We start from the raw sequence: 17,468 nt of genomic DNA, 5'->3' as shown, positions 1-17,468 counted from the left end.
TGGGTTGAGTTGATCTCACTCTTGGCAACTTACTTGCAAACGTTTTGTCACCATGCGAGGAGACATTGTCAGTGCATCAGTCAACAGCACACCTGAGCTACACATTTTCCAAATTATTTCCATAAAATCACATGTATTTCAGCAGACCCAATGCAATGTGATTGACTTATAACCATCTCCAATTGTCTTGTTTGCTCTTATTGATAAAGGATTTCTATCAATATAATCTGGCTTTAGCTTTAAAGGGCTTTTATGGAGCCCTTTTTTGGAATTTTTGTATGTATTTTGGTTATAAGGTGTGAAAAGGAAGTTGTTCCATTGAGGGAATGCAACAAATGTTTGCCAGACTAATTTCTGGAATGACGGGACTAGCGTGTGAGGAGGAATTAGGCCGACTAAGCCTACATTCACTGGCGTTTGGAAGAATGAGAGGTGTTATCTATAAAATTCCACCAATGCTTGATGGACTAATTGCAGGGAGAATATTCCCATTGGTCCATGCGTCCAAATCCGGGGACCACGGCTTCAGATGGGTTATGTAAATCTAGAACTAATATCAGGAGTAATTTCTTCAGCTGGAGGGTGGTGAACCAAAGTTCTTTATCAGTGGAGGCCACCTAATTATATTGAAGCAAATAAAGAAACATTTCTTCATGGTAAAGGGACATGGGAAGAAATCAGGGAGTGGGTCCAGAATGGGATGACCAGTGATAATTGTGTTGAATGGTAGAACAGACCTGAAGGGCTGAATGGCCTGCTATCATTTTCTCATTTTTTATAGGGGTGGATAGTACAGTCGGCCCTCCTTATCTGTGGGTTCGGCATGCGCGGATTCAATCAACCGTGGATCGGGAAAACCCAGAAGTTCTCTCTCCGGCAGTTTTTGTTTGAGCATGTACAGACTTTTTTTTCTTGTCACTGTTCCCTAAACAATATAGTATAACAACTATTTACATTGTATTAGGTATTATAAGTAATCTAGAGATGATTTAAAAGTACAAGCAGTCCCCGGGTTAAGAATGAGTTCCGTTCCTGAGTCTGTCTTGAAGGCGGATTTGAAGTCAGAACAGTTACATCCAGTATTATGTAGCCTCAATTAGTAAAACATTTGTCTTAGTATATAGTATATATTTTACCTTTCTATGCATATAAAACACTTAAGAAACATATGTATTTCAATAATTAAAAATAATTGTAGCTTTCATTGGGGCAGTGCCTTTCAAATGTTCCATTAAAATTGTTCCGATCGTTGACCGACTGTAGTCTAACGCTTTTCCAATGACCGATGGCATTTCACCTCTTTCCAATTGCTTTATTACTTCCATTTTATTTTCAATCGTGATCGTGATTATTTTCTTGAACAGAAACACTGTGGATTCAGAGCTGCGCCGGGTCCTAAAGTCCACCACACTCATACAGGTTAAATAAGGTCCAGGGTTACACTGGGTCCTAAAGACCACCGTACTAAGACAGGTTAAATAAGGGACTTGAGCATCCGTGTTTTTTGGTATCCGCGGGAGGGTCCCAGGACCAATCCCCCGCGGATAAGAAGGGCCGACTGTAATTGCAGGGTTTTGCTGAAGGCACCCACGTTTCAGAGATAAAAGGATACTGTAGACCACCGAACAGAGTTGTACGAGAGCTACAGGAGAGGGTGTATAAGACAAATTGAGCAGGTGAAACTACAAGACTGAGAGAGAGTGTGCGTGTGTGTGTGTGAGAGAGAGAAAATTCAGTGATCAAGAAGATTATGATGATTACTACCAGTTGACCAATTGATGTTGACAAAAGCCTTGAGTATATGAGCTCTTGTAGATTTTAGCTGAGTTAACCAAGGTACCAAGGCCAATTGCAGCTACCATAAATATAGCTGTGATTTCCTTGTGTGAGGTCAGTGAATTTATTCACAATTGAATGAAGCCACGTAAGTTCCTTTCAAGATTGTTGGAGGATGCATACTGTATATTTGACTGCAATTGTTGCTCACTTGTGATCATCTGGGGTTCTGATTTTGAAAGGTGTAGGTTAATGTGAATACAAGGAGGTATGTGTATAAATTCTATTATGGGGAAACTAGAATGCAGTTGGGTAGAGATATGTCTACCAAAGGAGGTGTAAGGTGCTTCTTCCCTCCCAGTTCCTCCAGCATTTTGTGTGAGTTGCTTTGGATTTCCAGCATCTCTTGTTCATGGAATGGTTTCCTGATGGCTTGCTTTTCTTTTTAACCTAGGTGGTTTCACCCCAATATAACGGGAGTGGAAGCAGAGAACTTGCTTCTGACGAGAGGGGTTGATGGAAGTTTCTTGGCCCGACCGAGCAAGAGCAATCCAGGTGACTTCACGCTTTCAGTGAGGTAAGTCAGGGGTATTATCTGAGGAGGGAAAGCAAATGTTACCTTGCTGTGCCAAAGGAATCTCGCCTGCAGGCGTAGGTTATCACTGGTTAAATAGGAATGCAGTTTTCATCTCGGAGGAGGTGTAGAGTTAAACGCGACATGTTGCCAGTCGTAGGATAGTTATTAATTTTCATGATGTGTACCACATATTCTTAATGGGTGGGGCACATAAGCAGTTGACCAGTTAATTAGCTAAGGTTATTGCCACTACAGGTCCAGACATGTAGGAGTTGCCTGAAGTGATGCAAGGAAGCCACAGGAAGTTTCCAAATGAGCCTTTGAAGTAATTAAAAGTAAGATAGTGCGATGCTTCTGAATCAGCAGCTTGCAGGCTGAGAGATGAAGTCTTGTTATAAAGTTGAACTTAATCAAGTTGATCATTAGTAGCCAGTGACATAAAAATTTCTCAAAGCTGGCTCATTAATATGCTTCAAGGGAGGTTGGGGACAACAAGAAAATGCACAGCTCCACCTAGTCTTCCCTGCATGCAAGTTTAATCTGCATGCTTCAAAAGTTTTTTGCTGTTGCAAACTATTCCTAATGGTTCACAGCGACAAGTGGATGTTAAATATAATAAATATTGAGAATATTTGAAATTTGAAAATAATCTGGGAATTTGATGCACTTTGTATCACTTCACTGGGACCCAGTTACATTTCACAATTAGATAGCTTTTCTTTCAACAGTTCCCCTCTGTGCTTCTCTGTATATTACATTCCTAAAAAGCAGACAGCACGATTCAGCATTCCATGTTTGGTACAGGAAGGGCATTAGACATTTTGAAGATCTCTTCATTGATAATCGCTTCACTTCTTTTCAGCAGCTCTCCGTTAAGTTCAACCTGCCTAACGCTCACTTTTTCAGATATCTCCAAATCCAACACTTTACTGCTCCTTTAATTCCTAACTTTCCTGAAATGCCTGCGAAAAATGCTATGGACCTATTTCTTTCCATTAATCCACTAGGTAAAGGTTTAATTTCAATTATCCGAGATAAACTAGCAGCCTTACGACGGGCCCCTGTGGATAAAATTAAAATGGCCTGGGAGCAGGATTTAAATATCTCCTTATCCGAGGAGAGCTGGGACTTAGTTCTCAAATCGGTTAACTCAACCTCCCTTTGTGCTCGCCATTGCCTCTTACAGTTTAAGATTGTTCATAGAGCCCATATGTCTAAATCTAAACTATCTCGATTCTACCCTGGCATTAGTCCGCTCTGTGATAAATGCAAGAGGGGCGTGGCCTCTCTCATCCATATGTACTGGTTCTGTCCTAGCTTGGAGAAATTCTGGAAAGATGTCTTCACTACATTATCGGGTATTCTGAATTAGCACCTAGAACCTAACCCCTTAATTGCTCTGTTCGGTTTTTGGGGCGAGACAGATTTATGTCTGGGTCCGACCAAATGCCGAATACTATCCTTTGCCTCTCTCCTGGCGAGACGCTTGATCCTCCTTAGATGGAGAGATGTTGCCCCGCCCACTCATGCGCAATGGCTTAACGACATTTTGGCCTGCTTGGACCTCGAAAAAATTCATTATTCAGTTCTTAATTTGGATCTAAAGTTCCATAAGGTCTGGGGACCTTTTATCGAGTACTTTCATAACCTTCCTCTTGACTAGGGTTTTTTTTTTTCTTTTTTTTCTTCTTTTTGGTCCCTTGCTTTCAGTTCCCTTTTTTTTCTGGTAGCAGGCATTATTATCCTCTGTTGCTAAGTGTATTCACAGTCTGGGAGGTTGACTGTCCGGACTTATACTCTTTATACTGTGTGGTGGTTGGTCTGGAGTTGTTGTTATTTTTTTCTTGTGTTGTGGGGCTTGGGGAGGACACTAAGCTCACTTGTCTTTAATTTAGGTGCTTTTTTGTTAAATTCTCTTCCTTTGTAGCATATTGTTATTGTATGCTTAATCTTGCACTGTATTAATGCTCCTCATTGGGATTTGGGGTTTTTAATTTTGTAAAATGTTTTGAAAAACTAATAAAAAAATTTAAGAAAAAAAAAAGCAAGCAGACAGCAATGTCTTCATAACCAGCAAATTGGTTTGAAGTGCTGTTCATTCTTCCAAAGGGGGACATATGGCAGCCAATTTGTGCATGACAGAGTCCTACAAGCTGAATTATTAACAGTACCATGCTCGTGTCTTTTGATGTGACTGAGATGTAAATGTTGGCCAAGGCAACAGGAGGAAGTACTGAAATGGGGAGGAGTTGAATTGAAAACAATAAAAATCCTTCGTAGTGTTGAGGGGACAATGAAAGGTAGATTATAAGTAACTTCTTTGGTTGTGATGTACTTTGCTTTAATCTCTCACAGGCGAAATGGGGCCGTTACACACATTAAAATTCAGAATACAGGTGATTACTATGATTTGTACGGAGGGGAAAAGTTTGCTACGCTGGCTGAGCTGGTGCAGTACTACATGGAGCATCATGGACAGCTCAAGGAGAAGAATGGTGATGTCATTGAACTGAAATACCCACTGAACTGTGCAGATCCTACCTCTGAGAGGTGAGCCAGAAACAGACATTGAACGCTGCACAAAATCATTTTTGTTGCCCTTGAAGATGGCTGTGGCAGTAACTTAGGGAAACTAAAATTGAACCTCACTTTAGTGCCAAATGCTTTTCAGTCTGGAATGCTTACTCAGATTATTCTGAAAATCTGTAAAAGGTCACTAAAGTAATCCTTTTCAAGATATAAAGGAATGAATTATAATTTGCCACTAAAGAGTTATAACCAAGAGTAGAATGCAGATTAAGGGAGAGGTATTACAGATTGAAATGCTTGGGACCAGAAGTGTTTCGGATTTTGGATTTTTTCAGATTTTGGAGTATAATCCAAAATTTGTGCTACCAATAAGCAGTCTTTATCACACACATGTATTTAACAGTAAAATGATTACAGACCATTAAGATAATGAAAATATCTGTGTAGGGTAACAAAAGCAGTTCAACAGCATTGGGAGAATACCTGAATCAGCTGTTGAACAACAAACAATGGCAGGCCTTCAGTCTCCACCTATAATGCCTTGTTTTGATTAAAAGGTTACAGTGTACAATGTATTTTACTTTTTTTTAGGTTTTATGTAAGGTATAAAAACAAGTATTGTAGACTTGTTCTGGTGTTAGATTTTCATCAGCAACAATCTTGGCAAACTCATCAATGAATTTTTCTGCTGGTTTGTGATCAGCAGATACTTGATCACCACAAATATTTAAAACTGAAATGCCATGCCTTTACTTAAACCTTTGCAACCAGCCTGCTGAATATTCTCAATTACCTTAAATTTTCAGTTCATTGTGATAGATCTTTGTTTGTTTCATGATCAGCATACCATTAAGTGGTTCATTTTCACTCTGACTCTGAGAAATCCACTCTTTCAATACACAATTAAGATCTTCATTTTTCACTTTAAGCAGTGTTTTACTATTTTTCATTAACTTCTGCTCATTACATATGACTTCAATTCTCAGAACTGTGTGTCGCACGCAGAGATCTGGGCAATGCCTGGGAACCTTCCAGCACCTTGTGGAATTTTCCATTTGTGACATCATGTCAGCAGTCAAAAAATAAAATTCAGACTTTGGAGGTTTTCAGAATTTGAGTTTCGGATAAGAGATACTCAACCTGTATATTCCCCTAACAATGTTGGAGTGTAACTAACTAGGTTTCAATTCTCACCTCTGTATGTGAGGAGTTTGTACATTCTCCCTGTGATCACATAGGTTTCCGCTGGGTGTTCCGGTTTCTCCAACATTCCAAAGAGGTGGGATTAGGATTAGTGAGTTGTGAGCATGTTATGTTGGCAATGGAAGTATGGTATCATTTATGGGCTGCTTGCGGCCCCCCTCCTCCAGCACGTTCCTTGGACTGTGTTGGTAGTGTTCAAAACAATGCATTTCATTTTAACACACAAAATGCTGGAGGAACTTAGAGGCCAGGTAGCATCTGTGGAAAAGAGTAAACAGTCGATACCTCAGCCAGAAATGTTGACTGTTTACTCTTTTCCACAGATGCTATCTGACCTGCTGAGCTCCTCCATCATTTTGTGTGTTTGCTTTGGATTTCCAGCATCAGCAGACTTTCTCATGTTTGTGTCACTTCACTGTATAGAAACGTAGAAAACCTACAGCTCAATATAGGCCCTTCGGCCCACAAAGTTGTTTCGACATGTACATGTGACAAAAAGAGACAGAGAGATTAGCTCTGATCAATAACATCTGAAGTTGTGTGGCATTTTGACTATTTTTACAGAAACTTTACCACATTAAAATTGACTTTGAGCCACTTAAGATATTAGAGCAGTGGTGAAATATTTGATTGAACTGATAGCTTTTAAGGAGCATCTTAAAAGGGGAAGAGGGCTTAGAGAAGAAAGCATTGATAAGATGCGGGTATCAGGTCCAGCATTTCTTTCATTCCTATGTGCCCTTGAAGATGGTAGTGAGCTTTTTTTCTTGAACTGCTTGACTGGTAAGTATTTCTCTGTAGTGCTGCTGAGAGAGAATTCCAAAATTTTGACTCTGAAACAATGGAGAAATTTTGATACAGTTCCAGGTTAGGGTGATCTGCAAACCGCAGTGGAATATGCAGGTGGTGGTGTTCCTGAATGCCTGCTTTCTTTGTGCCTCTCGGTGGTAGAACTTATAGATTTGGGAGGTGTTATTAAAGAGCCCTGATAAGTTGCTTGAAATTTGTTACCAGTGTATGATGCACCTCAGCTGGTGAAATGGAGTGACTGTGTGGAATATTGCTTGTCATGCTTTAAGTGTTGTTGGAATCTTGATTATCAAGAGCACTCACAACACAAGCACATTCCCATCAGTCAATACCCACTTGCAAAGAGGCTGCGAGGGGCACTAAAGCTGTGAGAACATCACCGTTTGCATAACATCTCTTTGTCAGTTGCTCACTTAAATGAGTGAGCTCGACTGTAGGCTAGTAAAGCAATTTGCTTCCTGCTGCAACGGAGACAAAAAGTGAGAATACAGGAGAATGTTTTTTTTCCTGTACACCTAAATATTTTGTGCACCTAATATTTGGCTGTGTTAAAGGTAAATGCCAATCAAGTTTTCCATGCATCTATCTTGGCAATCAATGTTTGAAGAGCAGCCCAACTAAGTGGGATTGCTGCATCTAATCTTAAAGGAACTCTTGTATCTTTAATCATTGTTAGAGTTCCTTTTTTGTTTAAGGTTGGAATGGTCCTAAACTTGTAGGCAAGTCTTGTAGCCACAAAGAGAAAAGACACTCATCTCCAAGGTATAAAGTCAAACACAAAACCAAAATAGAAAGGGGAATATAATGTTGCATATGTGTCATGTCTTTTATAGCCTTATTGAATGCTTTGGGAAAATGAAGTTCTGAGGATGTCCCTCTGGCTCCAGAGTGATTAATGAACCCATTGGAGGTACTGCAAACTCATCACCCTGATAAGACAGGGGGTACCAGTGGGTGGGTAGTAACCAAGGTGATGTTACTAGGCTTGTGTGCCTGAGGCATGCATTTGAGGTTCTGAATGTCATCCTAAAAGCTCTTTTTCCATTTGAAGTGATGACAATGTTGCTTTTCTTCAAGGAGGCGTTGTGACTGCCTTTCCCACAACATAGTAGCAACATGTTAAACAAAAAGATGTTCAGTGACTGAATGTACCTATGGTCTCAACAGAGAGCCTCGGAAAAGACGTTAGCAGGTTTGCTTGTACCTTTCGTGAGCTTAAATGATTTTGTTGAGATGGTACATTGGTATTTTTCTTGTGCCATAGGGTGCCTGCTATACATAGTCCTATGTGCCAAAAGCTTATGGAAGAAATTATTGCTGTTTAGTTGACCATGTGTTTTGTGCTCTGAATTCTTGAACACCCTTATCAGTCCAAAAGAAGTCTCTGAGATGTGGAAAATGGTACATATTTTCTAAGGTTTCTCCATGACCTATTTTGGACAGTGGTATTGTACAGTGGGGTCAGTTTAGTATAAGACCTTTTGGCTTGGAGATGTTAAGTTGTAATATCCAAGCTTTCATGCACTTTAGTGAATGAGTTAACCACAATTTGATGCTCAGTTTTCAAATGCTTGTATATATATGTAATTAGAGGCTGTGCACACTGCAGTTCGACTGCTGAGGTTAGGGTGACCCTGGTACTGGAATAAAGTCGACATAGTTTGAATGGTTTTCCATTAACTCTACATCATCCGGAAATCTGTTGGAGGTTAATCGTAACACTGTGGCAAGAAAGATTAAAGCAAACCTTTTAGGTTGTTAGTATCATCCTCAATTACACATCACAACATGAGCCCAGCAGCATCACTTTGCTTAGCCTTGCTTGGAAACTTATATTCAATGAGATTAGCTGTGTTGTGTAGCCATTGGTTAAGATGACTTCCATGCTGTTATGAAGCGAACCTAAATTGGTGACGCCGGATTTGAGAGCTGAAGACCTTGGAGAGGCTGAGAAAGACTTGCTGTGCTGGCTCGTGCTGCTTCCTGCTTTTCTCTGGAAGTTTTCAAATGGTGAATTGTGCTTCTAGCTCAGGTGTTCCTAACCTGGGGTCCACAGATCTCCCGCTAAATGGTATTGGTCCATTGTTTGATATAAACAAGGTTGGGAACCCCTATACTAGGCAGCTAGAATCCATTTTAGAATTTGGGAAGCAGTTTTTATGGTGGAGATTAGGAAAATTCCTCTAATTATTGCTGTTAGATCCATCTCCTTCCTAAAGATGGTTACAATTATAGCATTTCTCAGGTCCTTGTGAATCTCCACTTGCGGCAGAGGTGAATGATCAGGTTATGGATTTGTAACTAACACTCTTTGCTGCTAAATTTGAGCTTCATTAGCAAAGCCTAGCATTCCTGAAACCATTTTTTTTAAAACTGGGTTTTCTGAATTCTTGTCCATTAAGTATGGAAACAGGCAGGTAGACAGTACTCATGTCAGGTTGTAGATGAGATCTTTTAAAGTGTTCCTTTGAGGGTTGACTGAATGTCTGTCCTCCCTGTTTACCACCCTTGGCTGTCAGTGAGATGGTGCTTTGCATTTACACCTCAAACTTCAACTACTGCACAGAGTCTTGCCATCTTCAGAAGTTTTCTGATGACTCTGCCATAGTTGGATGCATCAGCAAAGGAGATGAGGCTGAGTACAGGGCTATGGTGGGAAACTTTGTCACATGGTGTGCAGCTTAATGTGAAAAAGACTTAATCATCTGCAGCTTAATGTGAAAAAGACTAAGGAGCTGGTGGTGGACCTGAAGAGGGCTAAGGCACCGGTGACCCCTGTTTCCATCCAAGGGGTCAGTGTGGACATGGTGGAGGATTACAAGTACCTGGGGATACGAATTGACAATGAACTGGACTGGTCAAAGAACACTGAGGCTGTCTACAAGAAGGGTCAGAGCCGTCTCTATTTCCTGAGGAGACTGAGGTCCTTTAACATCTGCTGAACGACGCTGAGGATGTTCTACGAGTCTGTGGTGGCCAGTGCTATCACGTTTGCTGTTGTGTGCTGGGGTAGCAGGCTGAGGGTAGCAGACACCAACGGAATCAACAACCTCATTCGTAAGGCCAGTGATGTTGTGGGGGTGGAACTGGACTCTCTGATGGTGGTGTCTGAAAAGAGGATGCTGTCCAAGTTGCATGCCATCTTGGACAATGTCTCCCATCCACTCCATAATGTACTGGTTAGGCACAGGAGTACATTCAGCCAGAGACTCATTCCACTGAGATGCAACACTGAGCGTCATAGGAAGTCATTCCTGCCTGCGGCCATCAAACTTTACAACTCTTCCCTCGGAGTGTCAGACACCCTGAGCCAGTAGGCTGGTCCTGGACTTGGCATTATTTATTTATTATTTAATTATTTGTGGTTTTATATTGCTGTATTTCTACACTATTCTTGGTTGGTGCGACTGTAACGAAACCCAATTTCCCTCGGGATCAATAAAGTCTGTCTGTCTGTATGTTTGGATTACAAATGGCCTTAACAGTTGATAGTGAGTTGTTGGTCTTGTCGACATTCCCATGCTGTTTGTTCTTTAACATGCTAGTTTTAGAGGAGGGCTTTGACCGTCATGTTTTGTAGGGTGTTTCTTTTCCAGAGGATTGTATTTGTTTATTTAGCTCATTTTAATCAGAACAAGTATAGTTCTCTCCACAACTGCCAGTTAGACTGGACCTTGGCAGTTCATCTGCTGTGAATACTTCTATTAGCTTAGTTTCTCACAGACTATCTGTTTCTGTCCAAAGAGATTATGTCAATGACATGGAATTGATGGCTTTGTGGTAAAGTTTGTGGATGATATGAAGATGGGTGGAGGGGCAGGTAGTTTTGAGGAAGTAGAGTGGGTACAGAAGGACTTAGACAGATTAGGAGAATGGGCATAGAGGTGGATGATAGAATATAGTGTTGGGAAGTGTATGGTCATGCACTTTGGTAGAAGAAATAAAAAGGTAGACCATTTTCTAAATGGTGAGAAAATTTAAATCTGAGGTGAAAAGGCTTGGGAATCCTTGTGCAAGATTGTCTAAATGTTCATTTGCAGGTTGAGTTGGTGGTGAGGATGGCAAATGCAATGTTCGCATTAATTCATGAGGACCAGAATATAAAAGCAAATATGTAATATTGGGCCCTTATAAAACACTGGTGAGGCCTAACTTGGAGTATTGTGAACAGTTTTGGGCCCCTTAGGGTGTGCTGATATTGGAGAGGGTTCAAAGGAGGTTCACAAAAATGTTTTGAGGAGCGTTTGATGTCTCTGGGCCTGGACTCTCTGGAATTCAGAAGAATGAGGGGTGAGTCATTGAAACCTAATGTTGAAAGGCCTCAGTAGAGTGGATGTGAAGAGGATGTTTTCTATGGTGGGAGAGTCTAAGACCAGAGGACACAGCCTCAGAATAGAGGGGCATCCTTTTAGAATGGAGATGAGGAAGAATTTCTTTAGCCAGAGAGTGGGGAATCTGTTGAATTTGTTGTCACAGATGACTTTTGAGGCTAAGTCATTGGGTTTATTTAAGGCAAAGGTCGACAGATTCTTGATTAGTCGGGGTACAAAGGGATACAGGGAGAAAGTGGGAGATTGGGGCTGAGAGGGAAAATGGATTAACTATGATGAAATGGCAGAGCAAACAAGATGGACCAAATCGCCTAATTCTGCTCCTATATCTTATGGTCTTTATGGTCTGTTAGTACGTCACGGCATGGTTAATCTTGTCACCCTGCGTCCCTTCCTCAGACGATGTCATAATCTAACAAGTGACATTCTAGATTGAGGAATTCAATCGGTTTAATAGGTACATTTAATGTCAGAGAAATGTATAGAATATATATCCTGAAATTCTTTTTCTTTGCAAACATCCACGAAAACAGAGGAGTGCCCCAAAGAATGAATGTCAGTTAAAATGTTAGAACCCCAAAGTCTCCCTCCAGCTCCCCCTTCCACACACAAGCAGCAGCAAGACAACAACCCCACCCCCACCACAAAAAAGCATCAGCACCCTCCACTGAGCCCTCAAGTGTGCAGCAAAGCATCAATAAAGACACAGACGCAGTACCTCAAAAACTACTTATTCATTGAACATACCACAGGCTCGCTCTCTCTCTCTCTCTCCCTCCCTAATAAGGGAGAAAGAGGTGTTTCTGTTTCACAGCGAGAGGGGAGACCTAACAAACAACTCGCTGATTTATGATGTTAAACGTCTGTTGCGTTTCTTTTTCTGAGCTCTGCACCCAGAGGATCGGCACCAGAAAGGTGCAACTCTCCGGACACACAACCACTGACAGTAACACGCTGCTCCCGATATTCCGTGTTCTCCCAAGACAGGGCACAAGCCTAGAATCAGCACGGCCCCAGAGCCACGAAAACGCGGAACCCTGAAGGCGCACTTGCCTTCCAGGCCGTGTCCTTGGGATATCAAAAAGTGGCCAGTCGTGAGGCCCTGAGAACCACTAAGAACCAAAGTCAGAGTGTAGCTCCAGGTTAGGGTCTTCAGAAGAACCTTGAAAAGGGAAAGAAGCCGTATCAAAGATAGAAATAGAGCTGTTTCCAAAGATACAAGCAATGGAGTTTCTGTTTCGTGCCAGTTTGACTTGGCTGTGCCTTTGAATTGCCAAGATGTGTTTGTCTCCAGCGATGATGACAAAACTTTTTGTCAGAAGGACCCTATTAGACTTGGTCTTTCCTAAGACCTGGCTCTTTATATCATACCGGGAAAATTGGTAGTAAGCAAAGGAAGTTTCAATATGGCGATAGCCAACAACCTCTTTAACAAAGTGAAAAAATTTCTAAACTAATACCTGATACAGTATAGGTGGGTTGTCTTAAGAGAAAATGTTGGGCATTAGGCTTGTACCTAGTGAAATTTATAAGAACAAGGGACGACTTGATTGGAACCTACTAGATCATGAGGGATCTTGATGTGTAGATAAGGGGTTGGTATTTAAGACAGGTGAGGTGAAATTTACTCTCAGAGGCTGGCGAGTGATTGGAACTCTATTCCTCAATGAACAGAGGAGGGAGAGTCTCTGGATATTTAAATTCCTTGTTAAGGGCTGAGAAAAAAATTTTCCTTTGTTTTTCTCCTAAGGGTAATTGGGGGTATAATATTTAGCTTGAAGGAATAGCATCTTTGTTTAATACTTCATCTGAAAAGCAGCATCACATGCAATGCATAAGTGATGTAACAACTTCACCTATTTGTCTAGGGCAGGGCTTAAAATGAGCTACAGTAGGCTAACGGTCTTCTAATCTCTTGAGCTCATCTTGAACCTCTTTATGGGACCTCATCTTTAACCTCTTTATAGACTGTCCCACAACCTTTCTCTTATATCTCAGACCTGTCCAAACATTTCCCCTCTTTGTATTTCTGATTTGTTAATGTGTAGATATGCTATTTATAATTAAGATGTAAATAGTCAACTTTATTCTAGGAATCTGTCAACATTGTTGGATATCATCAAATAATGAAAATGTGACCATTTTCCACTTCTCTGTATACAGTTTATATGCCAGGTTTCTCAGTAACTTATTTGTAATCATTGCTGCGACACAGCCAGAAGGACCTAAAATCTATTGTATAATGAAACATTTGGGTTTGTTTCTGACATCTAGCTCAAGTTTTAGTTTTGAGCTTTGAGAAACTGGCTTTCTGGTTGCCCTTAATCTGATTCTGATTATTCTTGGGACTTAAAATTGCCACAGTTAATTGGTTAATGTATTAAATTATGATTTTTTAGTTATTCTTTTAAAAATGTCTTTTTGGAAAAGGTGGTTCCATGGACACCTCTCAGGAAAAGAGGCAGAGAAGCTGCTGACGGAGAAAGGAAAGCCAGGAAGTTTTCTTGTACGAGAGAGTCAAAGCCACCCAGGAGATTTTGTTCTGTCTGTGCGGACAGGGGACGATAAAGGGGAAAGCAGTGAGGGGAAACCAAAAGTCACTCATGTAATGATCCGATGCCAGGTAAGTGAAGTTTAAGTGGTCTGTATCATATAACAAATGTTAATTTGGGTCTTTCTGTGCTGTAGTTAACTGTAACTAATGCTGTAAAGAGTTAGAGTGTTGGTGCTGAGAGATGGATTTGTGACTAATGAAATTGCCCTGTTTAAAATAGTTTGCAAAATGAATCAGCAGCAGGAATAGATTGTACAGTGTTTTGAGCCTACTCTACCTTTCAATGCAATGGTTGATCTGCTGTTTGGTCTCAATTCGACCATCTTCCTGTACCCTGTAACACTTGATTCCCCCATACATCAAGTAACTATCCATCACTATAAATCTCATCCACAGTTCACTGAGATGGAAAATTCCAAAGATTCACAAATGTTGCACACTTTTGGTAGCTTTTACACTTTATTCTGCATTGATATTGTTTTACCTTATTCTGGCTCAATCCACTGTTAATCTGTATAAATAGTATGCAAAATAAACTTTTCATTTTATCTTTCATCATCATTATGTGCTGGGTCATATGATGTGGGCGATCATGGTATCATGACCGTGATTGTTCTTGGCAAATTTTTCTATAGAAGTGGTTTGACATTGCCTTCTTCTCGGCAGTGTCTTAACAAGGTGGGTGACTCCAGCCATTATCAGTACTCTTCAGAAATTGTCTGCCTGGCATCAGTAGTCACATAACCAGAACTTGTGATGTGCACCAGCTGCTCATATGACCATCCACCACCTGCTCCCATGGCTTCACAAGATCTTGATCGGGGTGCTAAGCAGGTGCTACACCTTGCCCAAGGGTGATCTGCAGGCTGGCAGAGGGAAGGAGCGCCTTACACCTCCTTTAGTAGAGGTTGTAGGTTAGTGATGTTGGAGGAGTTTAAACAACCAAAGTGCATTTTGTAGATGGTAGGCCCTATGGCGTAGTGTGTCAGGGTGAAGGTAATGAATGGTTAGGATGATGGACGCAGTGCCAGTTAAGCAGGCTACGCTGTACTGAACTGTGTCACGTTGAATGTTATCGCAACTACACTGAAATGTATTTTACGCTCTTCATTAGCACCACTTGTCAGGGCGTCAGATGGTGAGTCACTTGTTGCAGGAAACGTGGCTCCTCTGGCCCTTTAGGACATTTCTCATCAGTGCTGACCCTGATGTTGATGGGGATTCAACAATTGGAGATGCTTTTGGGACTTGTTAGACTCTCTCCTGGAGGTGGTCAATATCTAAGCCTTTCTTTCTTTTTGAAGAATGTTACTTGCCCATGCCTAAATTTATTGTCCGGATTTTGCAGCAATGGACTGGTTTATTTTCTGAGGCGTTGCAGATAGAATTGAATTATTATGCAGTCATAAGTAAATATACCTATCTCTGACTTCAGTAATCCTGATTGGTGTTCAGTGAACAGGGTATTGGGAGCAGATACTACATAACACTGTTAATACACTCTCATAATGACTTTGTTAATAACTAAGAGACTAATTGGGTGTTAATTAGGCAGATTGGATTTGTTCTGCTTTTTTGAACAGCAGAAACCTGGGCAACTTTCCACTTGTCAGGTTGGTGCCAGAGTTATAATAGTGCTGAAGCAGTTTGTCTAAAGAGCGACAGCCAGTTCTCAGGTGCCGGTCTACAGCTGGGATATTGTCTGGTCTTTCATACATCCAGTGCCCTCAGCCATTTGTTGATATTGTTTAAAATGAAATAAGTTACCTGAAGATTAGCTGTGAAGATCTCAAGAAAGAATGACAGACCTTCAGCTCAGTAATTCTTTTGTGTCTATGAGTGCTTCATTTTCAGTGTGTGGCATCCAAAGAGTTACAACCAACCTGGATTGATCAAGTGCGATTTAATTATAATTAACTGGGGTCCTAATTATGGAACTGGGTGGCGAGGTGGAGATACGTCTCTGCCAAAGGTGTAAGGCAGTGGTCCCCAACCTCTGGGCCGCAAAGCATGTGCTACCAGGCCGTGAGGATATGATTTGTCGATATGAAACGATATGAGTCAGCTGCACCTTTCCTCATTCTCTGTCATGCCCACTGTTGAACTTGAATGCATGCGAGGTCATTACGATACCCTAGTGCCAGGGATCACTGGTTGGCCTCGGGTAACCGACTGCCTCGTGCGGCCGGCGTAAAGTGCCGTTGCTACTGGCCTGGAGCGCTGACAGGTGGGCACTGCCTCTAAACCTGTTTAGCACACCGAATGTTCGTGGGAAACCCAGTGCTAAAATATTCGCAGACAACCTAATTTGGGCACAGGGTTTCATAAGTAGCAGAGCAGCTACCGCGTTGAGATCTACTGAAAGTTATCCCTTGAGCCAAACTTTTGTTAGCCAATAGATCCTACGGGGGCGGGCATCCTCGGTTGGTCAGTCGCTTTCTCCGGACTGCGACTTCCACAGCCCCGGCACGGGGACCTCCGGCCCTTACCTGGTCCTCTCACTGGTGTGTTGCAATGATTTTACATGTTCATATGAGGAAAATATGCGTTGTGTGTTTAATATTAAATTCATTAGATAAACCCTTTTAGAAACGAAATTGAGTGTATTAGCCACTTACAAGTGACTTATAGTTGACTTATCACCTATATTCCTGTCGTGATTAACACCCCCCTCCCCCCCCCCCACCATTGGCTGGTCCACAAGATTATTGTTGATATTAAACTGGTCCGCAGTGCAAAAAGGTTTGGTGACCCCTGGTGTAAGGTGTTCCTTCTGTCTGCTAGCCTGCAGGTCACCCTTTGTCAAGGTGTATTTCCTGCTTAGCCTCCCCCTCCTCCCCCACCCCGATCAGGGTCGCATGAAGCCACAGATTGTATGAGCAGCTGGTTCATATCACAAGTTCTGACACCAAGCAGACAGTCTCTGAAGAGTATAGATAATGGCTGGGGGGCGGGGGTCACCCGTCTTGTAAAGATACTGCCCAGAAGAAGGCAATGACAAACCACTTGAAAAATTTACCAAGAACAATCGTGTTCAGGGAAAGACCATGATTACCCATGTCATACAACATGGCACATAAATAATTGAAAGATAAAGATAAACTTGTTTTGGTTCACAGGTACATTGAAACACAGTACTGCTCCTCTACACTATCAACCCGCCCACTAATGATATCTTTAGTGCATATTTAGTGCCATTTTAGTTAACATGAGTTAATATAATGGTTATTGCTGCATGGTCTTCCCTAGAGGAAGAACCCATTCAGCACCATCAATACATCGTTTGTATGAACAATTCACATGAATATGTCCTCTGGAATGCCCACAAGTGTAGCTGTGCTTCTGACACCAACATAGCATTCCCACACCTTATTAAGCTTGAACTCTTATGTCTTTTTGGAATGTTAGAGGAAACAGAGCACCCAGAGGAAATTCACCTGGTCACAAGGAGAACATACAATCTCCTGACAGGCAGCGGAAGGAATTGAAACCTAATCTTCCAAATGAGGCTGTAAAGTGTCACACTAACTCAATGCTATGGTGTTGTCCCTATATTGATGTCTTTTGTGCACATTAAGTGCCATCTGTCATCTTTGTTAAAATCATGAGAACATAATAGTTATTGCTGCATGTTGCCATTGGTCCCTGGTCATGGGGTGTGTCTTTCCGAGAGGAAGAACACATTCTG

At 41.5% G+C, this 17,468-nt stretch overlaps 1 protein-coding gene across 1 annotated transcript in view; it reads left to right on the top strand.

Moving 5' to 3' along the window:
- ptpn11a (protein tyrosine phosphatase non-receptor type 11a) overlaps positions 1-17,468 on the top strand; it is a 70,995-nt gene that overhangs the window by 2,848 nt on the left and 50,679 nt on the right. The window contains exons 2-4 of the mRNA XM_073065824.1: positions 2,231-2,353; positions 4,709-4,903; positions 13,657-13,849. Of these exons, the coding sequence (XP_072921925.1) occupies positions 2,231-2,353; positions 4,709-4,903; positions 13,657-13,849 (511 nt within the window). The remainder of the gene's footprint in view (positions 1-2,230; positions 2,354-4,708; positions 4,904-13,656; positions 13,850-17,468) is intronic.

This window comes from Hemitrygon akajei, chromosome 14 (genome assembly GCF_048418815.1).
Source record: "Hemitrygon akajei chromosome 14, sHemAka1.3, whole genome shotgun sequence".
Classification (NCBI taxonomy): domain Eukaryota; kingdom Metazoa; phylum Chordata; class Chondrichthyes; order Myliobatiformes; family Dasyatidae; genus Hemitrygon; species Hemitrygon akajei.
This window is presented reverse-complemented; position numbering and strand designations above follow the sequence as displayed.